This window comes from Engystomops pustulosus, chromosome 1 (genome assembly GCF_040894005.1).
Source record: "Engystomops pustulosus chromosome 1, aEngPut4.maternal, whole genome shotgun sequence".
Lineage (NCBI taxonomy): Eukaryota > Metazoa > Chordata > Amphibia > Anura > Leptodactylidae > Engystomops > Engystomops pustulosus.
Genome location: NC_092411.1, coordinates 74,462,705 through 74,487,223, shown reverse-complemented (window position 1 = coordinate 74,487,223; position 24,519 = coordinate 74,462,705). Strand labels below are relative to the sequence as shown.

The following is a 24,519-nucleotide window of genomic DNA, read 5'->3' as shown; positions in this document are numbered from 1 at the left end:
TACAGGCAGTCCCGGGTTACGTACAAGATAGGGTCTGGAGGTTTGTTCTGTAACTGTATATTTTATAATTGTAGATCCAGTAAAAAAAATTTTGGCCCCAGTGACAATTGGAGTTTAAACATTTTTTGCTGTAATGGGACCAAGGATTATCAATAAAGCTTCATTACAGACTCCTTACAGCTGATTATTGTAATCTGGGACTATAGTAAAGCATTCAGAAAGCTTCCCCAGAGGTCAGAGGGGTCTGTCTGTAACTATGGGTTGTCTGTAAGTCGGGTGTCCTTAAGTAGGGGACCGCCTGTACTGCAAAATAAAATAATTTCACAACCCTGAGGCAGATTTATCAATCTGTTCACAACAGAATTCTGTCTTTATTGTAACTTTAAAGGGTTGTCCACTTTCATCAAATAATTGATATTGTTTGTTTAATGAAAAGTTATGCAATTTACCAATATACATTATGAATCAATTCCTCGCAGTTTTCTAGATCTCTGCTTGCTGTCAATTAACAGGAAGCATCATAGTTTACTTCTTGTGTATAAAAACTTATACCTGGTCATGTCATGTCACAAAGTGCACAGCTCATTATAACAAACGGCTCTGATTACTCAGTGATACAAATGAGCCATGCACCTGTGTGATATCACATGACCATGGATTGGTGTTTATCCACCAGAAGTAAACAATGAAGCTCCCTATGTAACCCCTTAAAGGGGTTTTCCCGCAAGCAAAAGTTAGGGTCTAACTTGCTGATCATGACTGAGACCCCCACAGATCACGAAATCGAGGGGTCCGATGGGGTCCCACGTACCTCCGTCAGACTAATGGAGTATGGCGCATGACCGTTCTACTCCATTAATCTCTATGGAGCTGACGGAGATCTCCGAGGGGATTAGCGCTGCTACTCTGTGCTGTACATGTACGGCGTGGTGCGTGAAGGGATTAACTTACTCCTGACCACCCATTGACAAAATGTCAGTGGGCGCCGGTCTCGAGCCTGCAGCAACGTCTTTTGATGGTGCTTCAATTTCTTTGACTCCTGCTGATATCTTAGGAAGAAAGCAGAAGCTTACTGCTTCTGCCTTCTCCTTTCTTCACTGCATAGAGCTGAAGTAGCTCTATACGGTAAGTGCAGTGGCCGGCGGTGACGCTGGCTCAAAAGATCCAGCAGTCAGGTAAATGCCGGGTCCCCAGAGGTTAATCAGAACTGCAGGATCTGGTCAGACCCAGTCCCCCTCTGATCACACATTTCCGCCCACAGGGGGTAATTTTCCCCTGCAATTGGAGCATCTGTAAGATCAAGTGAAAACTAGTAAGTACAAAATAAAAATGTGGAAATGTCCGCCAGGGGTCTTTATGACATCATGGGGAAAATATACAGTTAAAAACACACAGACACAAAATATCAATAAATATTTAATTTTTTTAGTATTTCCCAATAAAATATAAAATAATCCCCCACTACACTAAAAAAAAAATTGTCATAGTCGCCCAGTTTTCCCCAGACCATATATATTATATATCAAAGAAACTGTCACACAGGAATTAAGTTTTAATGGTCATTTTGAGTTCATTTCAAAACTGAAAAAAATATACTATGGACCCCCCCCCTCCCCCCAGCTTTAACCCCTAAAAAACTAAACTATCACTTTGTGTCACAAAAAAAATGGCATAAATATTTCCAAGCTACTGTCCAAAAATGGAAGTTATGGACCTTAAACCAATAAGTTTACGTTTTAAACAAACAATATCAAAGTGGACAACCACTTAAAATGCCCTGTGCCACATTCCTAGATACTTTTACAGCTCAAACAATAAAAAGGCCATGCCCAGAAAATTATGCAATTGTACACGAAATTTGGCAAAGTATTCTATCTTAAACTAACACAACTAATAGGAGATGCAATGTTAGACTACAAAATTTTAACCAACTCCAGATCTTCCAGCATTTGACACTTTGATAAACCTTCTTTGTACCATTGTGAACACTGGTCTATATCAGTATTCCTGTTATCTGTCCGCGCCACCAGCTGCCAGACGGAGTAAGTTTTCCCTGTCATTTTGTAGGGTCATTCATGGACCGTCGGTTAGGTTCCTGATAGTAGGTTTGCCCTTACCAGGGTGGCTTATCTGCTGTAGGCAGGGCCTTAGCTGCAGGGATGTCGCAGGGTGAGTTCACCACCACTTACCCAGTCTGACAGCTTGCGCCAAGCCTGGTTGTAGTTGGGCGGTTTCTGTACAGGTACTGACAATAGGTGAAGATTAATGCAGACCGCTCTTCACTATAAAAAAAACTGTAACTCGGAATCAGGTCAAGAAAAGTAGAGGAATGTTTTTCATTTTTTCTGTAAAAGGATGTTCAGAAGAGAAGAATCTGAATTAACTTAATTTTTAAAATGAATCTGCCCTTCAGGCTCACAAATCAAGAATATTTTTTTACATTATTGCATAAATTAATTGTATTAAAATATTGTGATTTTTATCCCCTAAAACCCTGCCTTGTTCATTAGATGCATCTGCTTAGTTAGGTATGATGGCACATTAATGCATATTTGAGTCATACACTAAGCATAAAGAAATAGGAAATGCACAGAGGAAATGCAAATTATAACAAAGCCTATATAGAAAGTTCAAGGTATTGCTTAGAATGTAATCTGGACAATATAACCGTCATATAGACCTCAGTGTATGAATGGTATATACAGTACTGATCAACCAATCATAGGGCAGCACGGCAGCTTAGTGGTTAGCACTACAGCCTTGCAGTGCTGGGGACCGGGGTTCAAGTCCCAGGGTCAACATCTGCAAAGAGTTTGCATGTTCTCTCTGTGTTTGTGTGGGTTTCCTCCGGGTCCTCCGGTTTCCTCCCACACTCCAAACATACTGGTAGGTTGATTAGATTATGAGCCCCATAGGGAAAGTGACTTTGGCAAGATCTGTGCAGCACTGCGGAATCTGTGTGCGCTATATAAATAAAGGAATTATAATTATTATTAACCCAACACCTTTACTAAATCCTTTGCTCTACCACTATTTCATTGCATATGTTAAAAAATGTCCAAAATATTAAGACAAATATTTCTTCTGGGACCCAAATCAGTATTATACTTGAAATGTCTCTTACCTCTTGACTGAATGACTTTAGCTCAGAAGTATATAACGAGCACAAATGAGATTCCCCAAAGGCAAGTCAGTGACTCATGGTGAGGTACACTTTGGCTATATATGAGTGTGAACATTGCTGACACTTTACTTTCACAATCTAAATACAGAGATAAATTAATGACAGAAAGGGACACCTGCATGAGACAGCGCAAAGTAATGCCAAGAAATGATGCCACCCATTGCCAAGAACAGAAGTAATGATGTCAATCTATTGTATTTAGGATAATAAGCAAATGGGGTTGAGTGCTGAGGTTGAGCTCTTTTGTCCATATGAAAGCTATCTATATATCTATATCTTTTCCATATCTATATTTTATCCATCTATCTTTATCAATATTTTCTTTCATATCTACACATTTATCTATTAAGTAAGAAACGCAGGCAACACTCCAGTATCAGGTCCAAAAGCTAAGGTGAAGTTTAACTTAACTTAACTTAATACTTAATAAGTAAACTACTTAAATGTGCCTCCATATGTGTACACACCTGTGAATATGATCAAAACATCCACTATGTTTCATGTATTATATTACTGTAAGCAGGGCCGGCTCCAGGTTTTAGTGGGCCCCTGGGCGACAGAGCCTTAGTGGGCCCCTCCGTGGACCGCCCTCCAGTGGCCACACTGCACCCCATCCCCCTGTGGACACACTGACCCTGGGGACACACTGATCCCCCCCCACCTCCCCGGGGACACACTGAACCCCCCCGCTCCCCTGCGGACACAATGACACCCTCCAGACACATTGAACCCCCCCCTCCCCCTGTGGACACAATGACCCCCCCTGCTGACACACTAACAACCCCCCCACTCTCCCCCTGTATACACACTGACACCTCCCCCCCACCCCCCGCAGACACCTTGACTCCCCTCCGGAAAAGAAAAAAGAAAAAATTCACCTTTCCTGGTTCCCCCGGAGCAGCTCCTGCAGCTGTCTTGGGCCTGGGCCTCCTGTACGCGCCGGCTCTGAAGCCGGCACACGTGATCCAATGACGTCATCATGTGTGCCGGCTTCAAAGCCGTCGCATACCCTGCGGAGCGCTGCATCGTGAGGACAGGTGAGTTTTAGATTCTGCCTCTATGCTGCACTCCCGACCAGCGTAGCATAGAGGCAGAAAAGCGATCGATCCGGATGGTGATCAATTGTAACAGTGTCTTATAGCGACACTGGTACAATTGATCTGGGGGCCCCTCCAGTACCCTGGGGCCCCGGCACTTGCCCGGGTTGGCCGGGTGCTGGCGCCGGGCCTGACTGTAAGCAAAAATGTCACCACTTGAATAAACTTCACCTTAGCTTTTGGACCTGGTACTGGAGTTCTGCCTGTGTTTCATACTTCATAATCATTGGAGACCCTGCCTGGACCTACTGGTTCTGCACCCCTTCCAAATTAGGAGCTTTTTACACTGTGCTGCTTGGACTTTCGTTTGACATATACTTTCTTTTTCATGTAAATATATATCTTGTGTCTGTTTTATCTGTTCAATCTATATTTCATATCTAATTAACTATCTACCTATCTATTTATCTATTATCTATATGCTCTCTATTTCACATCCATCTATTTATGTAATATCTATATTTTTAATTTTATTTATTTCCAACTATCTAGTATTTATACTTTTTTTTCCATCTATTTATCTAGAGTAAAAAATATGTCAGCCTACTAACAATTCATTGCAAAAAATGGTACTTTATTCAGCCAGATGGAAAAAGGGCTATATTTCAGTTCCTATTGTATATGTTTTTTGATACAATGGGCCAGATTTATCAATCAGTTTATGACAAAATATGATATAACTCTATTTAACCATCAATGATTGATTGTTGTGAACTGTAATGGACAGACTAATATTTCACATTGCAGCCAACTTTATTGGTTATTAAACAGTCTCAAAGTTCAATTTAAACCCTATTTTCCTGAATATACAAAGCACCTTATAACAAGAAAACTTTGTGCTAAAAAGTGCCAGTGTCTTGTATTGAAAAGTAAGGATGGTCCAGCAGTGGTAATGATGAAATACTGTTATGCTGTATATACATTGATAGACATGATGATGTGATATGTTAGTAATGCTGTATATACACTCATAGATATGATGACGAGATACAGTGATGGGAATAATGATACTGTAGTAACAAGGACTTACGACAGAATCCCAGTATCATTTCTATGTTTTGCACCTATTTACCATCTATTCACCTGTAATATAAATGGAAATCTTCCAAGGTTCACATGATATCTGTTTAGTGCATTACATGATGGATGTGATCTTTGGTTCCATAGAAGTGTATCCCATGGTATGGACTAATCTTTAACCTGTACATGTTTTTTGATAAAGAGGGGACTACTGTACTTGTATACCAGGTCTGCCAATAAAGCTTTTTTTTGTCAACAGCTCCTAATGAGATGAATGTGTTTGCATAGTTACAAACTGTATATATCCCTGTGGTCACATTGACATTGTCAGTTCCTCTCTTCTTCCTATATTATTAAATGTATATTAAGCACAAGAAGAGGATACATGAAAGTGAACTTGACTACATTATCTTTATGTGTGTAGATTTTATTTTAAAGCTCTGGAGCAATGATAATAACCTTTGTTTATGAAGAAGACACATCCTTTTAGAGACACTTTGTGATAAGGGAAGCAGTCCACTGGTATAATATAGCTAATATCAATTACTGAGCTCTATTTAGCAAGAGCATTAGCATGGGGGGGTATGTAAAAAAAGATGGTAGAGGAGCAGCACCGTGTGTATAAAAAGGTCGGGTGAAGGTCTTCTCAGAGGGTCTGACACAAACCCCAAGATACAATACCAATCGACAGTGAAGTTCTCCGTATTGTTAAGTGAAGATATTTTATTCCACCATAATTATGCAACGTTTCGCCTTCTCCATAAAGGCATTATCAAGCACGGGGGGTATGGGTATTTGCTTTATTATAGAGTTACTGTTGGTGCAGTAGCTGGACCTGCTTTATGTTTGGGCAACGTTAGGATGCTGCTGCGTGTCTTGGAGGTAAGGGTAAATGTTGCAGCAATTAGTAATATTGGTGAGATTGGGTCACTGCTCTTTATGTGATGTTAGTGTTGGTGACTTCATCTGGTGATGTAGAACGGTTTGGATTTTGCTGTGTATTTGGTGTTTTCAAGTAACTGTTATCTTCTGGGATGACCAGGTGATAATGGAGATGTATTGGTAATATTGATATTATTTGGAAACTGCTGCATCTCTATATGATGTTGGCATCATGTCTTATGCCTTAGTAGTAAAAAACCGATAATTGCTTTTGGACCAAAAATAACATTTGTTAAGAGTAAAATAATTCTTTATTTATTCCATTAACAAAAATCTCATGCACAGATGTCATGTTTTAGTAACTTGTCTTTTAAAGGAAACCTACCATGAGGAATTTACTATCAGAAGTAGATTTAATTGTAGATTAATTCTGCCTGCCTTTGCCCTAATCTGTAATTTAATAATCCTGGAACCTAACCTAATTTGTTAAAAAACTTTATTTTAGTAATACTGTATGTAAATTACCTGCTCCCAGTGCCTGGCCAAGCTAGTACATGCCCCAGTAGCCTCTGCAGTTAATATACATATTAATAAAATAAAGTTTTTAACAAGTTAGGTCCCTTCTACACTCGAGAGTGTGATGCAATGAACTTGCATCACACTCGCAACGCATGCTGCCCGGATCGTACGCCCCGAACAAAACGGAACTGAACTGACATGCTGAGTTCAGTTCCATTGTGCAGCGTTCGGGCCATGCGATCCGTGCAGCACGCATTGGTGAGTGTGATGCGAGTTCATTGCATCACACTCTCGAGTGTAGAAGGGGCCTTAGGGCAGAGGCAGGCAGGAGGAATCTACCATCAGATCTACTTTTGATAGTAGATTCCTCATGGTAGGTTTCCTTTAATGGAGAGCAATTGAAAGCAGAATATAAAGAAAGTATTGCTGACAACAACATATGGGGATTAACATATAAATTTGAGGCCATAAGTGGAAGGTAGAATTTGCACAGAGCTTCGTAGACTAATCTTATGCATTTTTATAATCAGGGAGCAGCAGACTTTTCCAGGAGGACCTTGGAGTTAAACTCTTAAGCTGCCAGACAAGTAAGCATTGCTGTGTCACTTACCCGGATGACAGCGCAGGAGCATTACAAGTCATTTCTTTTGCATCGCAAGCAATGGAGGCTGTTAACCATTGATGGTCCGATTACAATGTTCACTATTTATGCTTTTCTTTATTAGGGAACTACAGTCTTCACAGCAATAGTAGTACCACATTCTGTTTCAATAGTTTTCATTGGTTGAACAGAATAAAAGCTAGACACAGCCAGTATATTGTAACAGGTACAGAGAAATGAACAATTACAAGCGTGTATCATATTTTAATAGCAGAAAGATGGCATTTAATATTCAGATGCTCCTAAAGAAAACCTTTCTGTCGTAAGGATTTGAGCAGATATTGTCTCTCTGGGCATTTTACACGGTTCTTCCGAGCCTGGAAAAAAAAATTCTCTCAGAGCATTGGATGACCTAGTTTCCTACCAACAAGTAAAATATTCTACATGCTGGCGGTGGAGCATGTGTGAGGATCTCTTTTATTGGGTGAAGATCATATAATGATTTGTATAAAGACTATAAAGACCATGTTACTCTGCTAGAAGACAGCAGAATCTACAAATAGACAGGGGAGGCCTGTAGACGACGTAGATAGCTCTAATATGTAGAAATGCCATGTCCCCCCTCCATGCAGAATCTAATATTAATAATAAGACTTCTGTAATGTAGACGATAATTGCGCTGCTGATAAGAATGTTTTTTTTTTTACTCCTGATCTTGCAATACATTTGGTTGCAGAGATGTCTAGTAAGAAGTAATTTCCTGTGACATGGAAACAAATATTCCTGTCAGAGGCTGATAATGAGGGAGCTGTTCTCCATGAATTAGTGCTGAAATGTCTCTGGCATTCTTCATGAGCTACAGAAAGTTCAAGGCAAAGCACAGTTTTAGATTAGGATGATATGTCTTCCACACAATCATTATAAAGTTTATGGCATGTTTGACATTTTTACTGTAAAACGCCTCCTGTAAACCGCTGCCATGAGTTAATATCAGTCCATATTTTGGGATTTTGAAGATGTGACAAAGTTGTAATTACGCATTTTATCTGTGAGGTTTTAGTGCTTTAGGCAATATTGCAGCGCATGGATAGGGAACAAAGCATTATTTGGATTATACACCAATCATCAGTAATATCATCTTCTAGTCAGGTCAAAATTGCATTGAGAAAAGAGACTTATAATGTAGTGGTCACCTCAAAGAAGATGGCCAGTATTATATGGTGACATCTTTACAACTTCTTGTTGACAAGATAACTTTTAAGGGTAATTGGGTAATTCAATGACATTCTCTAAGAGGTTTTGATGTACTGTATATGACACAACTGAAAATCATTGGTATGGAAAAGTCCTCTCTTTGCGGGAGATTATCATCAAGTTTCTGAGGTAAAACTGTTCTAGTTACCAAAGGAAACCATTCACAGCTCAGCTTTAATTTTATAAACAGCTGTGGGAAATTGAAAGCTGAGCTCTGATTGGCTGCTATGGGCAACTTGAACAGTTCTGCTCTAAGAGACTTATGATAACTCTCCCCCATGCTAGTCTTGGTTAGGGTTCTACAGTTTATCTTTGTATACACAATATAGCAAACTTTTGACTCCATACAATATGGGGAAGATGTATCAAAAGTGTCGAAGGTAAGATGATGTACTGAAAGACTAGACAATGTTCTGTTGCATCAGATTTACCTCTTTGTCTGATACTAAATCTGGATAATAAATCTGGTGTAGTATAAACCTGTGTAGTGGTACTTTGCACCTCCTGTTACTTGCCTTAGTGTACTGCACAAAGCCATGCCAAAATTCTTGCGCCTTAGCACAAAAACAATAAAAATCTTGTCTTTACCTCCTCCGTCATATGCCGTGCCCCTGTCTGTTTACATAGGCAGGCGCTCCCACCCGCGCCTAATGTACATTGGAAGTGATGCTGTCAGGCGTGAGAGTGGTCGGATAGGGAACCCCTTTAAAGAATAGGTCAACGGTATCAAAAATTTTGGAAAATCTCTTTCAGTGTAAATGGAATCTGGGAAGCAGAATTTTTTTTTAATGAAGCTTTGATCTGAAAAAAGGCATAATACATTATAGGATAGTAAGAGCTTTTCTGGGTTAAAAATAAACATTGTTCTCACCAAGTCATCCTTGTGTATAGCAGGGTGAAAGGTGCTACAGGAAGAGACCAGATATATTTAGTGAAAGGGTAAAATATATACATAACACAAACAGATGCCTTACTCCAGGCAATGTGGAACTTTGTTACCCAGACATTATTGTCACATTACATTAATCTACCCAAATCATCCTCCTCCTGTGAAATTTCATATGCAGTGCTTTACGCTTTTGCTTTGAGAGATAGCAAGGCTTTAGCACGCTGTATGTACTCTTCTCTGACCACCCGACTGGAGGATGCAGCTTATATATTATAAGGTAAAGGGGTGATTAATGATGGGAAGCGTGGATGCTTTATGGCATGTATGTTGTGTAGGGTGTGGATGACTTGCTGGGAGCTACATATGTAATGCTGGGCATTCTGTGTCCTTATTGAGCAATGGTGTGTATGACTATTATATATTTTTATGGGTTGCTTAAACCTGACTGCATTGTAAATCGGCTAGACTTTGCTTATTATCATTCATTTGCTTATCTGTATGTATATGCAGATTTGACTACCACACTACCGCACAATGCACATCATGCATCTTTTCAGCTCAGTGATTTTATCAAGTATCTGTTCTCCTTTTCATATTATTAAACAGACATCTAGAGGTCAATCACTGTAGTAATGGTTACTAGGTGTATAGTAGACAATCCAGTATGACTCATATACATGCTGACTATTTTGCTTTTAAGAATTGCCCAAAAAATGATATAATCCCTGAAGTAGTGTTAGGATTAATATTTTCGGCTTTTAGTTTCCCAAATAGTATTGGCCTCCTGTACAAATACTGACATGTATCAGCCATTCTAATAACTAGCGGTATGCCACTTGACTCTCCCTACAGAAAAAACAGCTTTAGTTGGTGCCCTGTACACAACCTTCATTTGCTTTTCCCCTTTTCCCCAGACTGGTGTAATATTTAGTACCCAATGATCCCCCATTAGATGTATACATAATACTATACAAACAGGAAGCATGTTGGCTCAGTGGTTAGCACAACAATTTTGCAGCGCTGGGGTCCTGGGTTCAATTCGCATCCAGGGAAACATGTGCAAAGAGTTTGTATGTTCTCTCCGTGTTTGCATGGGTTTCCTCCTGATCCTCTGGTTTTCTCCCACACTCCAAAAACATACTGGTAGGTTGCTTAGATTGTGAGCCCCATGGGGACAGGGACTGATTTGACAAGCTCTGTGCAGCGCTGCTTAATCTGTGAGGGCTATATAAATAATTATTTATTTATTATTTTTTAAATGGCTATTTTTGGTTGTTTTAAGTAAATATGTGATCAAAAGTGCTAAATAAAGGTACCAGGCCGTCAGGATCAGTGGCACCTAATTTTGGAATGATAGGTATTCTCACACACAGGTCACATACTTCTATGGTTGGCCTAAGTGGCATAGACTAGTGCATACTTAAATGACACCTGTCATCAGGTCTGTGTCACTTGTCCTGTCACTACTACCTGTTGGAGCAGATCACAAGGATCCCATCCCAGCCATTATCTAGTTATTTCATACATTATTCATTGTAAAATCATCTATTTTTTATCATGTAAATGAGGCTGGTCACATGGTCAGAGGCAGTGATGTCACCCCTGTTACCCCTCCCCTCTCCTCCCACTGCTCATGTCTGTGTGTAATGTATAGTAAAGTATTGCTAGTGTGTGTGCTGCATCTGCTGACATGCTGCATCCTCCTAATATACAGGTGAGAGACACAGACATCAGCTACACATGAATCTGACATGTTCTGCTGTAACCTGGCTGCCTGGAGCTGCTGTATCTCTCCTAAACACACACACATGCACACACAGGCTGCAGGGGGTGTAGCCACCAGCACCAGGAAGCACATCATTATACAGCCTCACACCATTATACAGCCTGTCAGTCATGCACTGGGGGTGTGGCTGTGCCTCCCACTCATGAATAAGGTGGACAGCTTGAATATGCTAATGCTTCATTGGACATTTCACAGGTCATTTGCATACAGCTTTAGGACCTCATTGCTTAGGTTTACAGGCATGTAGAGGGACAATGAAGGGATAGAGGCAATGCTCTCTAATGGCAGTTTATGAAAATATATTTAGTTTAGGGGGGTTATTTTGCATGACGGGTTCTCTTTAATTAGGGAATATTCCATCTCACCTCTATTCCTTCTGCTGCTTTCCCAGTTTTTACAGAAAGTTTGACTTTGTGCTTATGAATCAAAATGCAAAGGATGGACAATTACATAAATATCAGATAGAAGGGTTTTTAAAACTGTGCTGTAAAATATTTTTAGGGAGATATCTTGATATTGATATTTGATATGCTTACCTCTACATAGGTCACAGCCTGATCTTATTAAATCCTGTCTTTTTGTGCTTCCTCATTGTTATGACATTTTATCTCTCCGACATTGAGGATACAACCTGTTTAGCAAAGTGAGGCAGAGAATAATGGTAATGTCAAAAACATCAGCTAACAAAACTAGAGACATGTTCAACTTCATAAATGTTTAACAAACCCATGCGGTAAAGCAGAAAACGCTTAATATTGGCTGGTGCTGCAGTTATGAATGTTGTGAGTCCTTCTCTCCCGACAGCATTATATTAGAAGTAATGTCTTAAAGAATTGGGCTTACAGTTGAATTGTGTTCCATACAAATATCAGTGCTGAACTGCAGTCTATCTAGTTCCAAACTATGCCTCTTATATTCTATAGGTAACTATTAAAATGTTGATTGTGTTGAATTAGGGAACTGGACTTAGTACACATTGCTTATGTTTTTTGATAACCGAAATGAAGAGTAAATCTAGAGACATTGGTTTAGAAACTGTATTTGCAAGGCTTCTTTGTTCACTCTTTCGTCTATTTTGTTTAGTTATTTAGTAGCATACCATCTAGAACCACATATTTATGGCTTAGAATATCTACATGTTTTATCATTGCTCACAACTGGAAAGTATTGACTTAACAATGGGGGGAATTCATTAAGCTCCTGTGCACCAAAAAACAGTCTAAAATGTCTTTTGGCACATTTCTGAAGGCTTTTAGACCAGATTTTGACTTGTCCGACAAAGTTGGCGTGATTTCGTGGAAGGAGGCTTGGTTTTGGAGAAAGTAGGTGTGGTCATATGGAAATATGCAGGACTAAAAAAAACTCTTATACTGCGACAGAATTATTAATACAATGATGAATCTGGTGCAGAGTAAGACTAGTGGTGACCAGCTATGTACGGTCGGAGCCTGAGACACATTAATGAATTCCCCCAGTATGTTTTTCACACTGAGTCTTGCTGTCTTATTGTGACACTATCTACATATTGTTTTTCGACCTATGTGACTTCCTGGTACCTCGTCAGGATTTCTTTTGTAAATACTTGTCTCGTAATGCTTGGTATGGTAGGTTGAATATCAGTTTATTCGATGCTTTTGGTATATAACAGACACTAGATTTAACAAATCTGTGCTATGAAATGCTTTTCCTGCCATCCTTTTGACTGTCACTGAATTCACATTGTTTGCTTTGACTTGATATTAGGTTATACAGAAAAACATAAAGGACTCTGGTAGTTCAATATGTATACCTCTCAATGAGGTGTGTACTTTTATGGATGAATTATGACAGCAGAGCATCCTAAGGATAGAAAAATACGTTTTAATACTATGATTTTAAAAAGTAACTTTTGGGAAATAATGCAAATAAGCGCAACTGTAAGTCATGTGTTGTCATCTAACCAAGAGGTCACTTAGTATTATCAACAAATTGCTAGGTTATCAGACAGACAGTTGGAAACAAGGAGGATTCATTACATATAATCTCATTTAACTTTGTGTTTCCATGTTTTTATGCCAAAACCAAGAATGGAGTGAAAAGAAAGACATACCAGCCAGGGCTGTGGAGTCGGTAAGCCAAACCTCCAACTCCAGCTCCACCAAAATGGTCACAGCCCTGTTTTCTTGATCACTCTATCAGTGCTTGAAATAAATGCAGGCATTCCTTCCCAGTGCCTTATTCCTCTCATCTATAGCAGAGAAGCTTTACTGAGCATGTACACAATGTGCAGTACACATTCATCTCAACAAAAAGGCAGATAAGAGGTGCAAAGCCATGCTGACAGGCTTCATGCAGCCTGTTGAACCATGAGTTGCGGTCCGCACCCTGCTGACTGTCCAATAAGCTCTTCTATAACTGATGTAACATAACTGATGGGGGCATTCATTAGTGCAGTAGGTGCAGTAGTGGTGATCAGGAGATAACCCATGAGTTGTAAGTACTTGTCAGCTGTACTGTACTGCTCCTGGATCCTATCCTGCTTCTGGCCTTCTAATGCCACGGCATACAACTAGCACGTGACACATAGCAGAGCGGTACAGGAGGAGAGAAGAAACTGCATTGCGGTACCGGGAGGAGAAGAAGCGGCAGATAAGGAGAGGATTTATTCATTTTTTGTCTGATCTGGGGTCTCCAGTATTATTGTCTGCAATGGGGTCTCCAATATTTGTCTGCACTGGGGGTCTTCAGAATCAGTCTCTGTCTCCTCTGCGGTCTGCACTATTACTGTCTGCTCTGAATGCAGCATTTGGTTTCTTGAGTGGTATTTATTGCTGACATTTATCATTTTTGAGGTGGCATCTTGTGCTAAAGTGCTGGGTACTGATGAGGTCGCTTAAGGTTTAGCAGTATGACAGTATGGCCATTGGACCAATAAATGTTGCTCATCCTTTGCCTAAATCTAGATCAGAAATAGAACAAACAGTTCGGATCAGTTTATCACTTTTTATGAGTTTTAAGGCTAAAATAGACGGCCGTGTCCTGTTTCATGGACCACCCACAATGTCATGGATGTCCCATCTTCCTTGAAAAATGGTAGCCCTCTCCCTGACTAGCAACCACTTTGTGATATTTTCTGGCCTGAACCTAGAGTCATTGAACAGACATGCAGAGTATGGTTCAGTAATTCTTAGTTTTGTCCAGTAAATCTAGCAAAAGCACAGAGTTTGTTCGATCAATCTCACTTGAGGCCAATAAGCTTGGATTGATTCAAACAATTGGTGATCAATATGTTTATTGTCAATGGGGACTCATTTCCAACCTGCATCAACAAGTGTAATAGAAACCTTAATTTCAAGTGAAGTACATTGACAACCATTACTGCTTCAGTTGAAGTGTCTTTAGGAACAACAGTGATGAGCTAGCCATACACTTTATACAGCTAAATCCACTGCATACCGACCAATTTCTACATATGCATACCTTGCTGGCCCCAGGGGGTGTAAAAATAGTAGACATATAATGGGTATGGAAAGTAATCAGACCCCTCAAAATTTTTCACTCTTTGTTTCATTGCAGCCAATTAGTAAGATAAAAAAAAAAAACAATTTTTTTTTTGCCAAATAACCCCTTTCATGCTCTGCGCAGGGCTGTATGAAAAGGGCTCACGGGGTGTATCAAACACCCATGTCGGCTATTAACCCTTCCGATGGCGCTGGCATAACTGGAAGGTCATCAGGGAGCCGTGATAAGTTCCCACGACAGAATTGAGTCTTCATCAGACCCGAGGCTGCATGCGATATGCAGGGTTTTTTTTTTACAATGAGCTAGTTGCTCATTGTAATGAATACTGTGAAAAAATTCCATACATTGCAATATAGCAGTATTGCAGAATATGGTTGAAACGATCAGTACTTAGTCTAGAGGGTCTAAAAAATAGTTAAAAAAAAAAGTTTAAAAAAAAACAAAAAACTTCAACTCACCCCCTTTCCCTACAATTGATACAAAAAAATCAAAAACATGTTAGGCATCCCCGCATCTTAACATGCAAAAACGGTTATTGCCGGCGATGAACTCCTAACAGAAAATTGCCAACAGTCACAGGAGGCACCTTGTTGGACCGGTGAGACAGAGAAAGGTAAGCTTAGGTGGTTTGTTATTTTTGCATCCGTTTGGACTTTTTTGTTTAGTAATAAAAGAGATCCTGGACAACCCCTATAATGTCTCTAAATAGAAAATCTTCTAGATATATTTGTGACATGTTTACTGGGCACATCTCATTTTAAGTGACATGCTTTGTAAGTGTAATAACCAAATCAACTTTGACTTGACATTCTCTTGGTGTTTTAAACAAATTGTAAAACCTTTAAACTCATTGTAAATTCAAGAATATTTTCTGACACACATGACAATTAACTAATATTGGGACACTAAATGTTTCAGATGCCTGTACAGTCTCAGTATTGGTGAGAGGTCAGAGAGCATTGAGCTGTTATGGAGCAATTTGCAGCTCGGCATGTAGTAAATTGATAGGTTGAGTACAAATGGAATCGGGCAGATGTCCACTCAGCAGCACTAGAGAAAGTGGTGACTTAATCATCTAGACTGGCAAACACTCGATCCAGGGTTGGCAACTCACACTGGTAGTAAAGTGATGACTTTTATCTTAATAGAAATACTGTAACAAGCATGTTTATTAGAAGGGGACGTCTTAAAGACTTAACTGTAAATTTAATCAGAAAAATAGAAATAAGATAATTTAGTAACTGGATGCCATTTCACTATTTGTACTTCCTTTTATGGGAAATTAGAGAAAAAAATGAATAATGCAAACTGGCCTAGTATTAGGTCAGAAGCTGAGTAGTAGCTACTGAATTAACAAATGATGATTTACTTGTCCCGTGAAACATCATTCAGCTCCAGTATGACTCTTCTCCCTTATGACAAGTAGAACAATAGTGACCCCACTCTTCTAATAGATGGTGCTCAATGTAGGATTCACCATCCGCTTAACTCCATGTAGAGAACATGACACACAACAAAAAATGAATTCTGTAATTTTTACTTAAGTGAATTTTTCACATAGCATAGCCTTCGCTGTGGTGAAAGATCAAATGAGATATCATTTATACAGATCACATTAATTTACAACGTTTCGGTCATCTCAACCTTTGTCAAGTATGATCTGGCTGGGGAGACGGGGAAACCATGTGTGCAGTGAGTCAGCGCTGCTCTTACACCACCGTCTCACCGCACACATGGTTTCCCCGTCTCCCCAGCCAGATCATACAAAGGTTGAGATGACCGAAACGTCGTAAATTAATGTGATCTGTATAAATTATATCTCATTTGATCTTTCACCACGGTGAAGGCTTTGCTATGTGAAAAATTCACTTAAATAAAAATTTTGGTGGGTGCCATCTTTTCCCTTTTGAATCCTTACAGGTCATTTGTGACAAGCTCTCTTTAGGGTGCTGTATGTCTTATTTTGTGGAGTCTAGCTTTCAGGGAAGTAAATATACCCCTATATTTTTTTTTATCTCTGGCGAAAATTGGTGTTGCTTTCTGCTATTTTATTTTAACCCTGATGTGGACCAGACTTACTTTTACTGGGCAGTGTCCTTAAGGAGGGATAGAGAGAGCTGAGCTCTCTCCATACGTGGTGGGTGTTTGCAGCAAACATCTACCCTAACACTCGTGATTGGTGCCTGGGTGCTAACCATTGAAATGGGCCTTACGTAGGGTCACCTGCCTTTCATAGCAGGAACTCTAATGTCAACCACCTTTTCCTAGGACAGAAATAAAAACAAACAAAGGCTACATTCACACGATGTATAATACGGTGGCCATACATCGGCACTGCAGAGAGGATCAATTGGAATATACAGCACATGTCCTATTTTTCTATGGGCTACGGTACGGTGCTGCACCTGTGCCGCTCCCGTACAGGGCCGTGAGCCCATAGAAGTGTATGGGGGACGTATATACACCCCCCCCATATGATCCTGTGAATGTAGCCAAACATACATATCTCCATGTCCCAAAATGCCCAGTCTATCAAATTATAAACATGATTATAGCCTGTGGTGCACCTTGAAATGGAATGCCCAAATGTCCAAGTCAGCACTTAATAAACATTTCACCACACATAAACACTTGAATTAAAGTGATTAAAAGGTTGTATAATGTCAGCTTGTTCTGCAGAAAATGACACCCTTAGCTATTAAAACTTAAAAATGAAATCAATTTGGTATCTATGTGATTGTACTGACCTAAAGAATAAAGGAGAGCATACTGAACGTCCTAAATAAGAAGCTTGTGAGAAAATGATACAACTGCATTTTTTGCCAAATGTACTATTTTTGGATTTTTTTTTCCAACTGCCAAGTACATTACATGTCAAATAAAATACTCACCCCAAGAAGTGCAATTTCTCCCACAGATAACAGGCTCTCAAACAAAAACAAATGGAAAAACAAAAATTTGTCAGGTCAATAAAGGGATTTTATCTAATGTTTACGTAATGTTTTTTGTAATGTGTGTCTGTGGAGGGTGGAGGGCAGGATATTTAGTACCTTACCAATATACTGTACATCTATTAATAGTTCTGCACTATTTCTTAAATTGTAAAGTAAAGCCTCCTGGTTCAGAAATTCTGATTTTTTATCTCATCAATTTACATTCATGTCCATAAAATGGCCAGAGCTGGAGGGTTATGTGATGCAAACTGTTCATGAGCAGTCACCTTTCCAGGACCTTATTATACTAGTAATGAATACATTGGGGGTCATTTACTAAGGGCCCGATTCGCGTTTTCCCGACGTGTTACACGAATATTTCCGATTTGCGCCGATTTCCCCTGAATTGCCCCGGGATTTTGGTGCACGCGATCGGATTTTGGCGCATCGGCACTGGCATGCACGCGACGGAAATCGGGGTCCTTAGGCATTTAAAGGACAGAAATAGCGGCTGATGAGGTAAAAGATATTTCTGAACCAGGTGCATTATTTTACATTTCAAAAACATGAAGCAGAACATGCAATACATGTATGTATGTTGAGAAATTTCCTAATATCCTTAGCCACCACACATTACAAAAAACATAAATGGGGAGATTTATCAGAAGTGCCTGAAAGCAGAACTGTTCTAGTTGCCCATAGCGACCAATCAGAGCTCAGATTTAATTTTAGTAACAGCTATTGGAAAATGAAAGTTGAGCTCTGATTGGTTGCCATGGGCAATTAGAACAGTTCTGTTCTCAGAACCTTCTGATAAATCTTCCACAAATTGTTAATTTGTGATAATCAACAAATATTTGGATTTACTGATACCAAATTTGTAACAGTTATCTATTATCTACAGTATATTATACAAGTTATGAACATTCACTATTTATGCCTACCCTGCTCTTGGCATCTTTCTCTACTGTGGTGCTTCATACTCACTTCTTTTAATACCACATTAATAGCTATGTCTGTGTTACTTACACTGTTACATTTTGTGTTTCCCATCTATTTAGGAAAATGAATTAAAAGATGCAGTTCAAGACAAGAGTCGCTTAAGTCTTCAATATGCTAGCCTATCCCACAGGGCCTTGCAGTATGAGCAGGTAAGATTTTCTTATTTCTGATTTGTTACATACAAGTGGAATATATTTATATGAATGTTATACAATATTGGAGTGTAATAAAGGCTAGTGACCCCTAGTCAATAAAAAGCACTGCCTTTAGTAAAACAGATGTTAAACAGTTGAGCCGCCGGATCAGCCATTTACTGTGGAAAATGTGCTGTGCTATATATGCAGCATAATATGTATATAACGTGTGTATACAAGTAGAATTGCTGAGTGGCACTCCTCGATGCATCAAGTTGTTATACTATACTCCATTCAATTGGGTCTCCAAACATGTGTATGGCATCAAAAGGTTGTGCTCTGATCTAGGTAGCAGATAAGTCCTTAATTAAATAGTAGAAAAAACAGTTGATCGGCACTCAACCGGTTTCTTTTCCTATTCCAGGAAACTGTATGTTGTGAAATGTAACTTGTGAGTATGCACTAATAAAACTGGATTAAGGAAAATAAAACGGGTGAGTGCCGATCAACTGTTTTTTCTACTAATATGTCTATAATGGAGCACATCTAGTGTGTCAGGTGCTGTGGCTGAGCCCCTGACACCTTGGCTGCTACCCCTGTACTTATGCCTCTGGAGAGAGGCAGGACTGACTACATGTTTTTAGAAGGGTAACATGTTACAAAAGATAAAAAGGCTTTTGCGTTGATACTGTCAGGATTAGAAGATTCTCTGATCTCAGTTTATACAGCGGACTGTGAAGTGCAGTCAGGCTCTAGCAGTTACTTCCTGAAGCCTGTGCATTTCAATAACCCCACACTAGTGTTTCTCCACCGCTGTGTATTAGCCATGGTGTGATTGGAGTCTGACATGCTTATGCTACAGACTTTTACTTTAGCAGGACCCCCTAAGGGTCTGAAAACAAATACATTCACTCACAGAAAGATATACTATATTGTTATTTACTATTAACCCCAGCTGACGATCAAGTGCTGAACTAGGAAACCTATCATTATCTATTCTATTATTTCACATTATATTGTTCTTTCAATAACACTTGATATTGTTCCAGTCTATAATTTTACTGTTAGACTATTCTTATGATAATACCCTCCCGCAAGTATATAGAAGACAAGCAAGAACAAGTCTCAAGTTACCCAAACTTTCTTTTTAGAAACGTATGACATAGAGGTTTTTACTGAGTAGACCTAGTACTTTCTACATTGCTATAAATATATATGTATGCATAGTCAAAGAAGAAATAAAGAAAAATAAAGACACCCACATCACACCTGCTAATTTTTTGTCTTTTTTAATTAAAGGCGTACTGTGATTTTGAGAACATATGTGTCCCATTGCCGGGTGTAATGCTCTGCATCCATGTCTACACTGAAACCAATATACAGGCAGTTCCCGGGTTACATACAAGATAGGGTCTGTAGGTTTGTTCTTAAGTTGAATTTGTATGTAAGTCGGAAATGTATATTTTATCATTGTAATCCCAGCCGGAACTTTTTTGGTCTCTGTGACAATTTGGATTTTAAAATTGTTGGGGTTTCATAAGAATCAGAATTAACACTAAAGCTTCATTGCAGACACCAGTGATAACTGTTACAGCTGATTATTGTAGCCTAGGACTAAAGTACAGTAAATTACCAATATCCAGAGGTCCGTTTATAACTAGGGGTCGTATGTAAGTCAAGTGTTCTTAAGTAGGGGACCGCCTGTAACAGAATTCAGCACCATGGAATAAGTGATTAATGCATCATAAAAGTTTGTTCTAGAAATTCTAGCAAATTCTTTCTTGATCCTATGTTACATGTTTAAGTTGGATAATTAAATTAATAGGAAGAACTCTGATTCTGAGGAGGGTAAAACCCAGGTGCTTCTTCTTGTCAAGTTTATATATTATAAAATTAAATTTTCCATTCCAATATCTAAGTTGAGCTGATTTATTCTGACCATACAAATCTGCAGACCGTGTTAGATGGTAGCCCTGGAGAGCTTTGTAACCATAACTTTATGTGGGTTAGTAGCAGCAGGGCTGTGAAAAAAAATAAGTTATATTCCAGGATTCTAGCTGTACTCGGGTGTACTGCTCACTGTTCGGCTGCATAACACTTTCCCCTACTGTAGCTTCTTTTTGAATACTAAAGCAATTACTCAGGGGTGGGGATTTTGTGTGTTCAGTGAAGATATCTCACTCCTGCTTGATTGATGAATTGATATGCAGCATGGGGGCATCTATACCCATGATTCAATTGTGTTTCTTGCAAAATACTCAGTGGATTTCCAGATTTAAAGGAGGGGGATGAAATTACTAACTGGTGTATAAACAATGGTTTATATCTGAATGTCAATAAGACAAAAGAGGTGGTCATTCATTTTGCCCGGACAACAAAGGTAACAGTTGAGCCTCTGACAATAGACAAAGTAAAGATTGAAAGGGTCTCTAGTTATAAATATCTAGGGATAGGGATCGATGAAAGTTCAACTGGCACATGCAAGTGGAATCACAGTGTAGGAAAGCCTTCGGGAGACTATTCTTCCTACGCTCCATAAGGTCATTTGTAGTCTGTAAACCAATGTTGCTATCATTTTATCAGGAAACAATTGCATGCGCTCTGTTTTTTATAGCTGGGGCATGGGGTGATTGTATCATCATCTGACACAAAGAGAAAACAAAAAGTTATTAAACGTTCCTCCTCATTTGTAGGTTTTAAAGTAAACTGTACTAACTCAGAGAATATGCTCAAGATTCCAGAAAATGATATTTGTTGGAAAATAATTCTCTCCTACTACATTTACATTTACATTTTTGATGGGAAAATGTAAGGATTTTAGCAATTTTTTTTTTAATTAAATTGTCACTCTGAAAGATATCATTTAGGCTAAGCCTAAAGGTCAATAACAGAAATGGTAGGCACAGGCAAATAGACTAGAAAATATGGCTTATTGTATGATGTGTTGTGTCTGTATGGCTGGTGTTATTGTCTTTTAATTATACTTGTGACTATGTAACGTCCATATATGTATTATTTTTATGTCATGTGATTTTTATGTAATTGATATGATATTTAAATTTCCCATTTCGGGACTGCTAAATTATCCTATCTCATTTTACAGTAGAAGAAGCAGATCTCCACACCTGCTACTTAAAGGGAACCTACCACCACAAATCTACCTAAAAAGGTAGATCGGGTGGTAGGTGTATCTATAGGACATGAGGATAGCCCTTGCAATTTTTAAATAACTTTTATTCTACTACCGTATTTTTCGAACAATAAGGCGCACCTGATTATTAGGCGCACCATCAATAAATACCTGCTAAAATGACTAGGTTCATATATAAAGCGCACCGGATTATAAGGCGCACCTTGTTATAAGGGTGAATCACCATTAATCTATTCTTAATGCAGCAGCCAGGCTTGTCTTTCAGAGCAAATGCTATAAGTCATTGCACTGGTTGTCTATCTACGAATGCAATTTAAAATAATTACAATCATAAATAAAGCTCTGCATGATGCTGCACCTCCCTACCTCTCCTCTCTCATCTCAGTTTATCGCCCAACCCGTGCTCTCCATTCTGCCCATGATGTTAGATTAATCTCTACTTTAATTCAAACCTCTCAAACACATCTCCTTGACTTCTCCCGAGCTGCATCAATCCTCTGAAATGCCCTCCGAAGTTTCAAACTTGCTTTTAACCCCTTAAGGCCCTTTTTTGTTTTTGTGTTTTCATTTTTTACTCCCCGCCTTCAAAAATATGTAACTTTTTTATTTACACACTCACTGGGGCAGATTTATCAAGTGTCTGAAAGTCAGAATATTTCTAGTTGCCCATCAACCAATCACAGCTCCCCTTTAAAATATTCATGAGCACTGGTAAAATGAAAGCTGAACTGTGATTGGTTGCTACTAGAAATATTCTGACTTTTAGACACTACATAAATTTGCCCCACTGTGTGAGGGTTTGTTTCCTACCTAACAAATTGCACTTTATAGTGACATTATTTAATATTACATTCCGTGTACTGGGAAGCAGGAAAATTCCAAATGCAGTGAAATTGGTAAAAGAATGAATTTGTGGTGTTTTCTTGTGAGATTGGATTTTACTGCTTTCACTGTACGCCCCAAATGACATGTCTTCTTTATTTAATGGGTCGGTACCATCACAGGGATTTCAAATTTGTATAGGTTTTATAATGTTTTCATACATTTACAAAAAATAAAACCTCCTGTACAAAAAATGTTTTTTTTTATTTTGCCATATTCTGGTATTAATTACTTTTTCATAATACGGTGTATGGTGCTGTGGGTGGTGTAATTTTTTGTGACTTTTGATGACATTTTCAATGCTTCTATTTTTAGGACTGTACAGCCTGTACTACAGTCCTACTACCGTGGCAGTATATGGGGATTTTCCTCCTCATTCATTACAATATGCAATTCACATTGTAATGTATAGGTTAAAACTAGACAGCCTCAGGTCTTCAGAAGACCAAAGGCTATCATGGCAACCGATCACTGCCTCCCCCCAATGATGTCACGGGGAGCGACGTCTTCACCAAGATGAATCCTCCGGCAAATGGATGGGTTCACATCCGCGATTGTTTCTAGCACCTATCGGGGGTGTTACCGGTAAGTGTTTGCTGCAATATGCGGTAAAGACTTATCGTCTATGGAGAGGGCTCAGCCCGTGAGCACTCTCCAGTTACCCGCAGTCGACGTGTGACATACTACTATGTCACGTGTCGGTTAGGGGTTAAAACCCATCTCTTTAGGCAGGCCTATCACCCTCGCTAACTGCATGAAATTTCAACTGTATCTTTACTAATGCATCCTATGTCCTCCCTTTTAATATCCAGCAAACACCAGATAAATAACAATCTTCAGGCTTTTCTGCAGTCCCATTGACTTTGGACTTTGTATATAAGATGGCGGCTGATGGCTGGTTCAAGCAGCAGCATTTTTATTTATTAAATTACACATAATTAATAAACAAAGCCTTTACAGTTAAGCCTTGGCCTCTTGTCATGTAGGGTGGATAAAGTGTAAGTTTATGTGGATAAAGTGTAAGATAAATGTGTAAGTGTAGATAAATACATAAAAAAATGTGGTATAAAGCCTACATGTCCACAACAGCCACAAATTAAGCAACTACAAAAGAAGAAGTAAGAATTATAATAATTATAATGTATTTAATCATTGACTTTTTTTGAGAATAACTTGTGCAAAGTAGTGTGGGTGTCTATGTATGTATTAGATTCACTTTATTCAATTTATCTAAATATATTAAGAATAAGATAACATAAAGTTTTTATTCCAGTGGTGCAACTTCTATGTGATGTTTATTATTGTGGCCCTTTTTGCACATTTCTAGAGGGTTTGTCTAATCATCAAAATAATAATGAAAATGCCTAAAATGACTGAGCTGAGGTTTCTGTAACTCTTAGGGTTTCTTGTACTCTTTTTTTTAGACTGTTTTGTCTTATCTGTTCAGTTGAGACAGTTGTGTTACTTTTTATCTTGAGATGAGAGTCTCAACTTTACATGCTAATCCAGATATACTTAGAGGCTCCTACCTGCTGGTAAATCAGGTGCACAGTCAATTCTACAGCAGTTTCTGCTTGAAATCGAAATCTTGGCCAGTTTCTTGACCCAGGTTTCAGTAAATGGCCTCCTGCCCCCTCTCGTCATGCCTACTTTGAGGTGGAAAAAGGGGAAACTTTTTGTGGTT

At 39.0% G+C, this 24,519-nt stretch overlaps 1 protein-coding gene across 24 annotated transcripts in view; it reads left to right on the top strand.

Moving 5' to 3' along the window:
- RIMBP2 (RIMS binding protein 2) overlaps positions 1 to 24,519 on the top strand; it is a 307,061-nt gene that overhangs the window by 170,462 nt on the left and 112,080 nt on the right. For 23 of the 24 annotated variants that reach the window (XM_072144379.1, XM_072144382.1, XM_072144378.1 and 20 more), the window contains one exon: positions 18,728 to 18,817. In XM_072144379.1, coding sequence (XP_072000480.1) covers positions 18,728 to 18,817 — 90 coding nt within the window. Of the gene's footprint in view, positions 1 to 9,648; positions 9,724 to 18,727; positions 18,818 to 24,519 lie in introns of those variants that run through there. The other variant, XM_072144391.1, reaches the window with a different exon arrangement.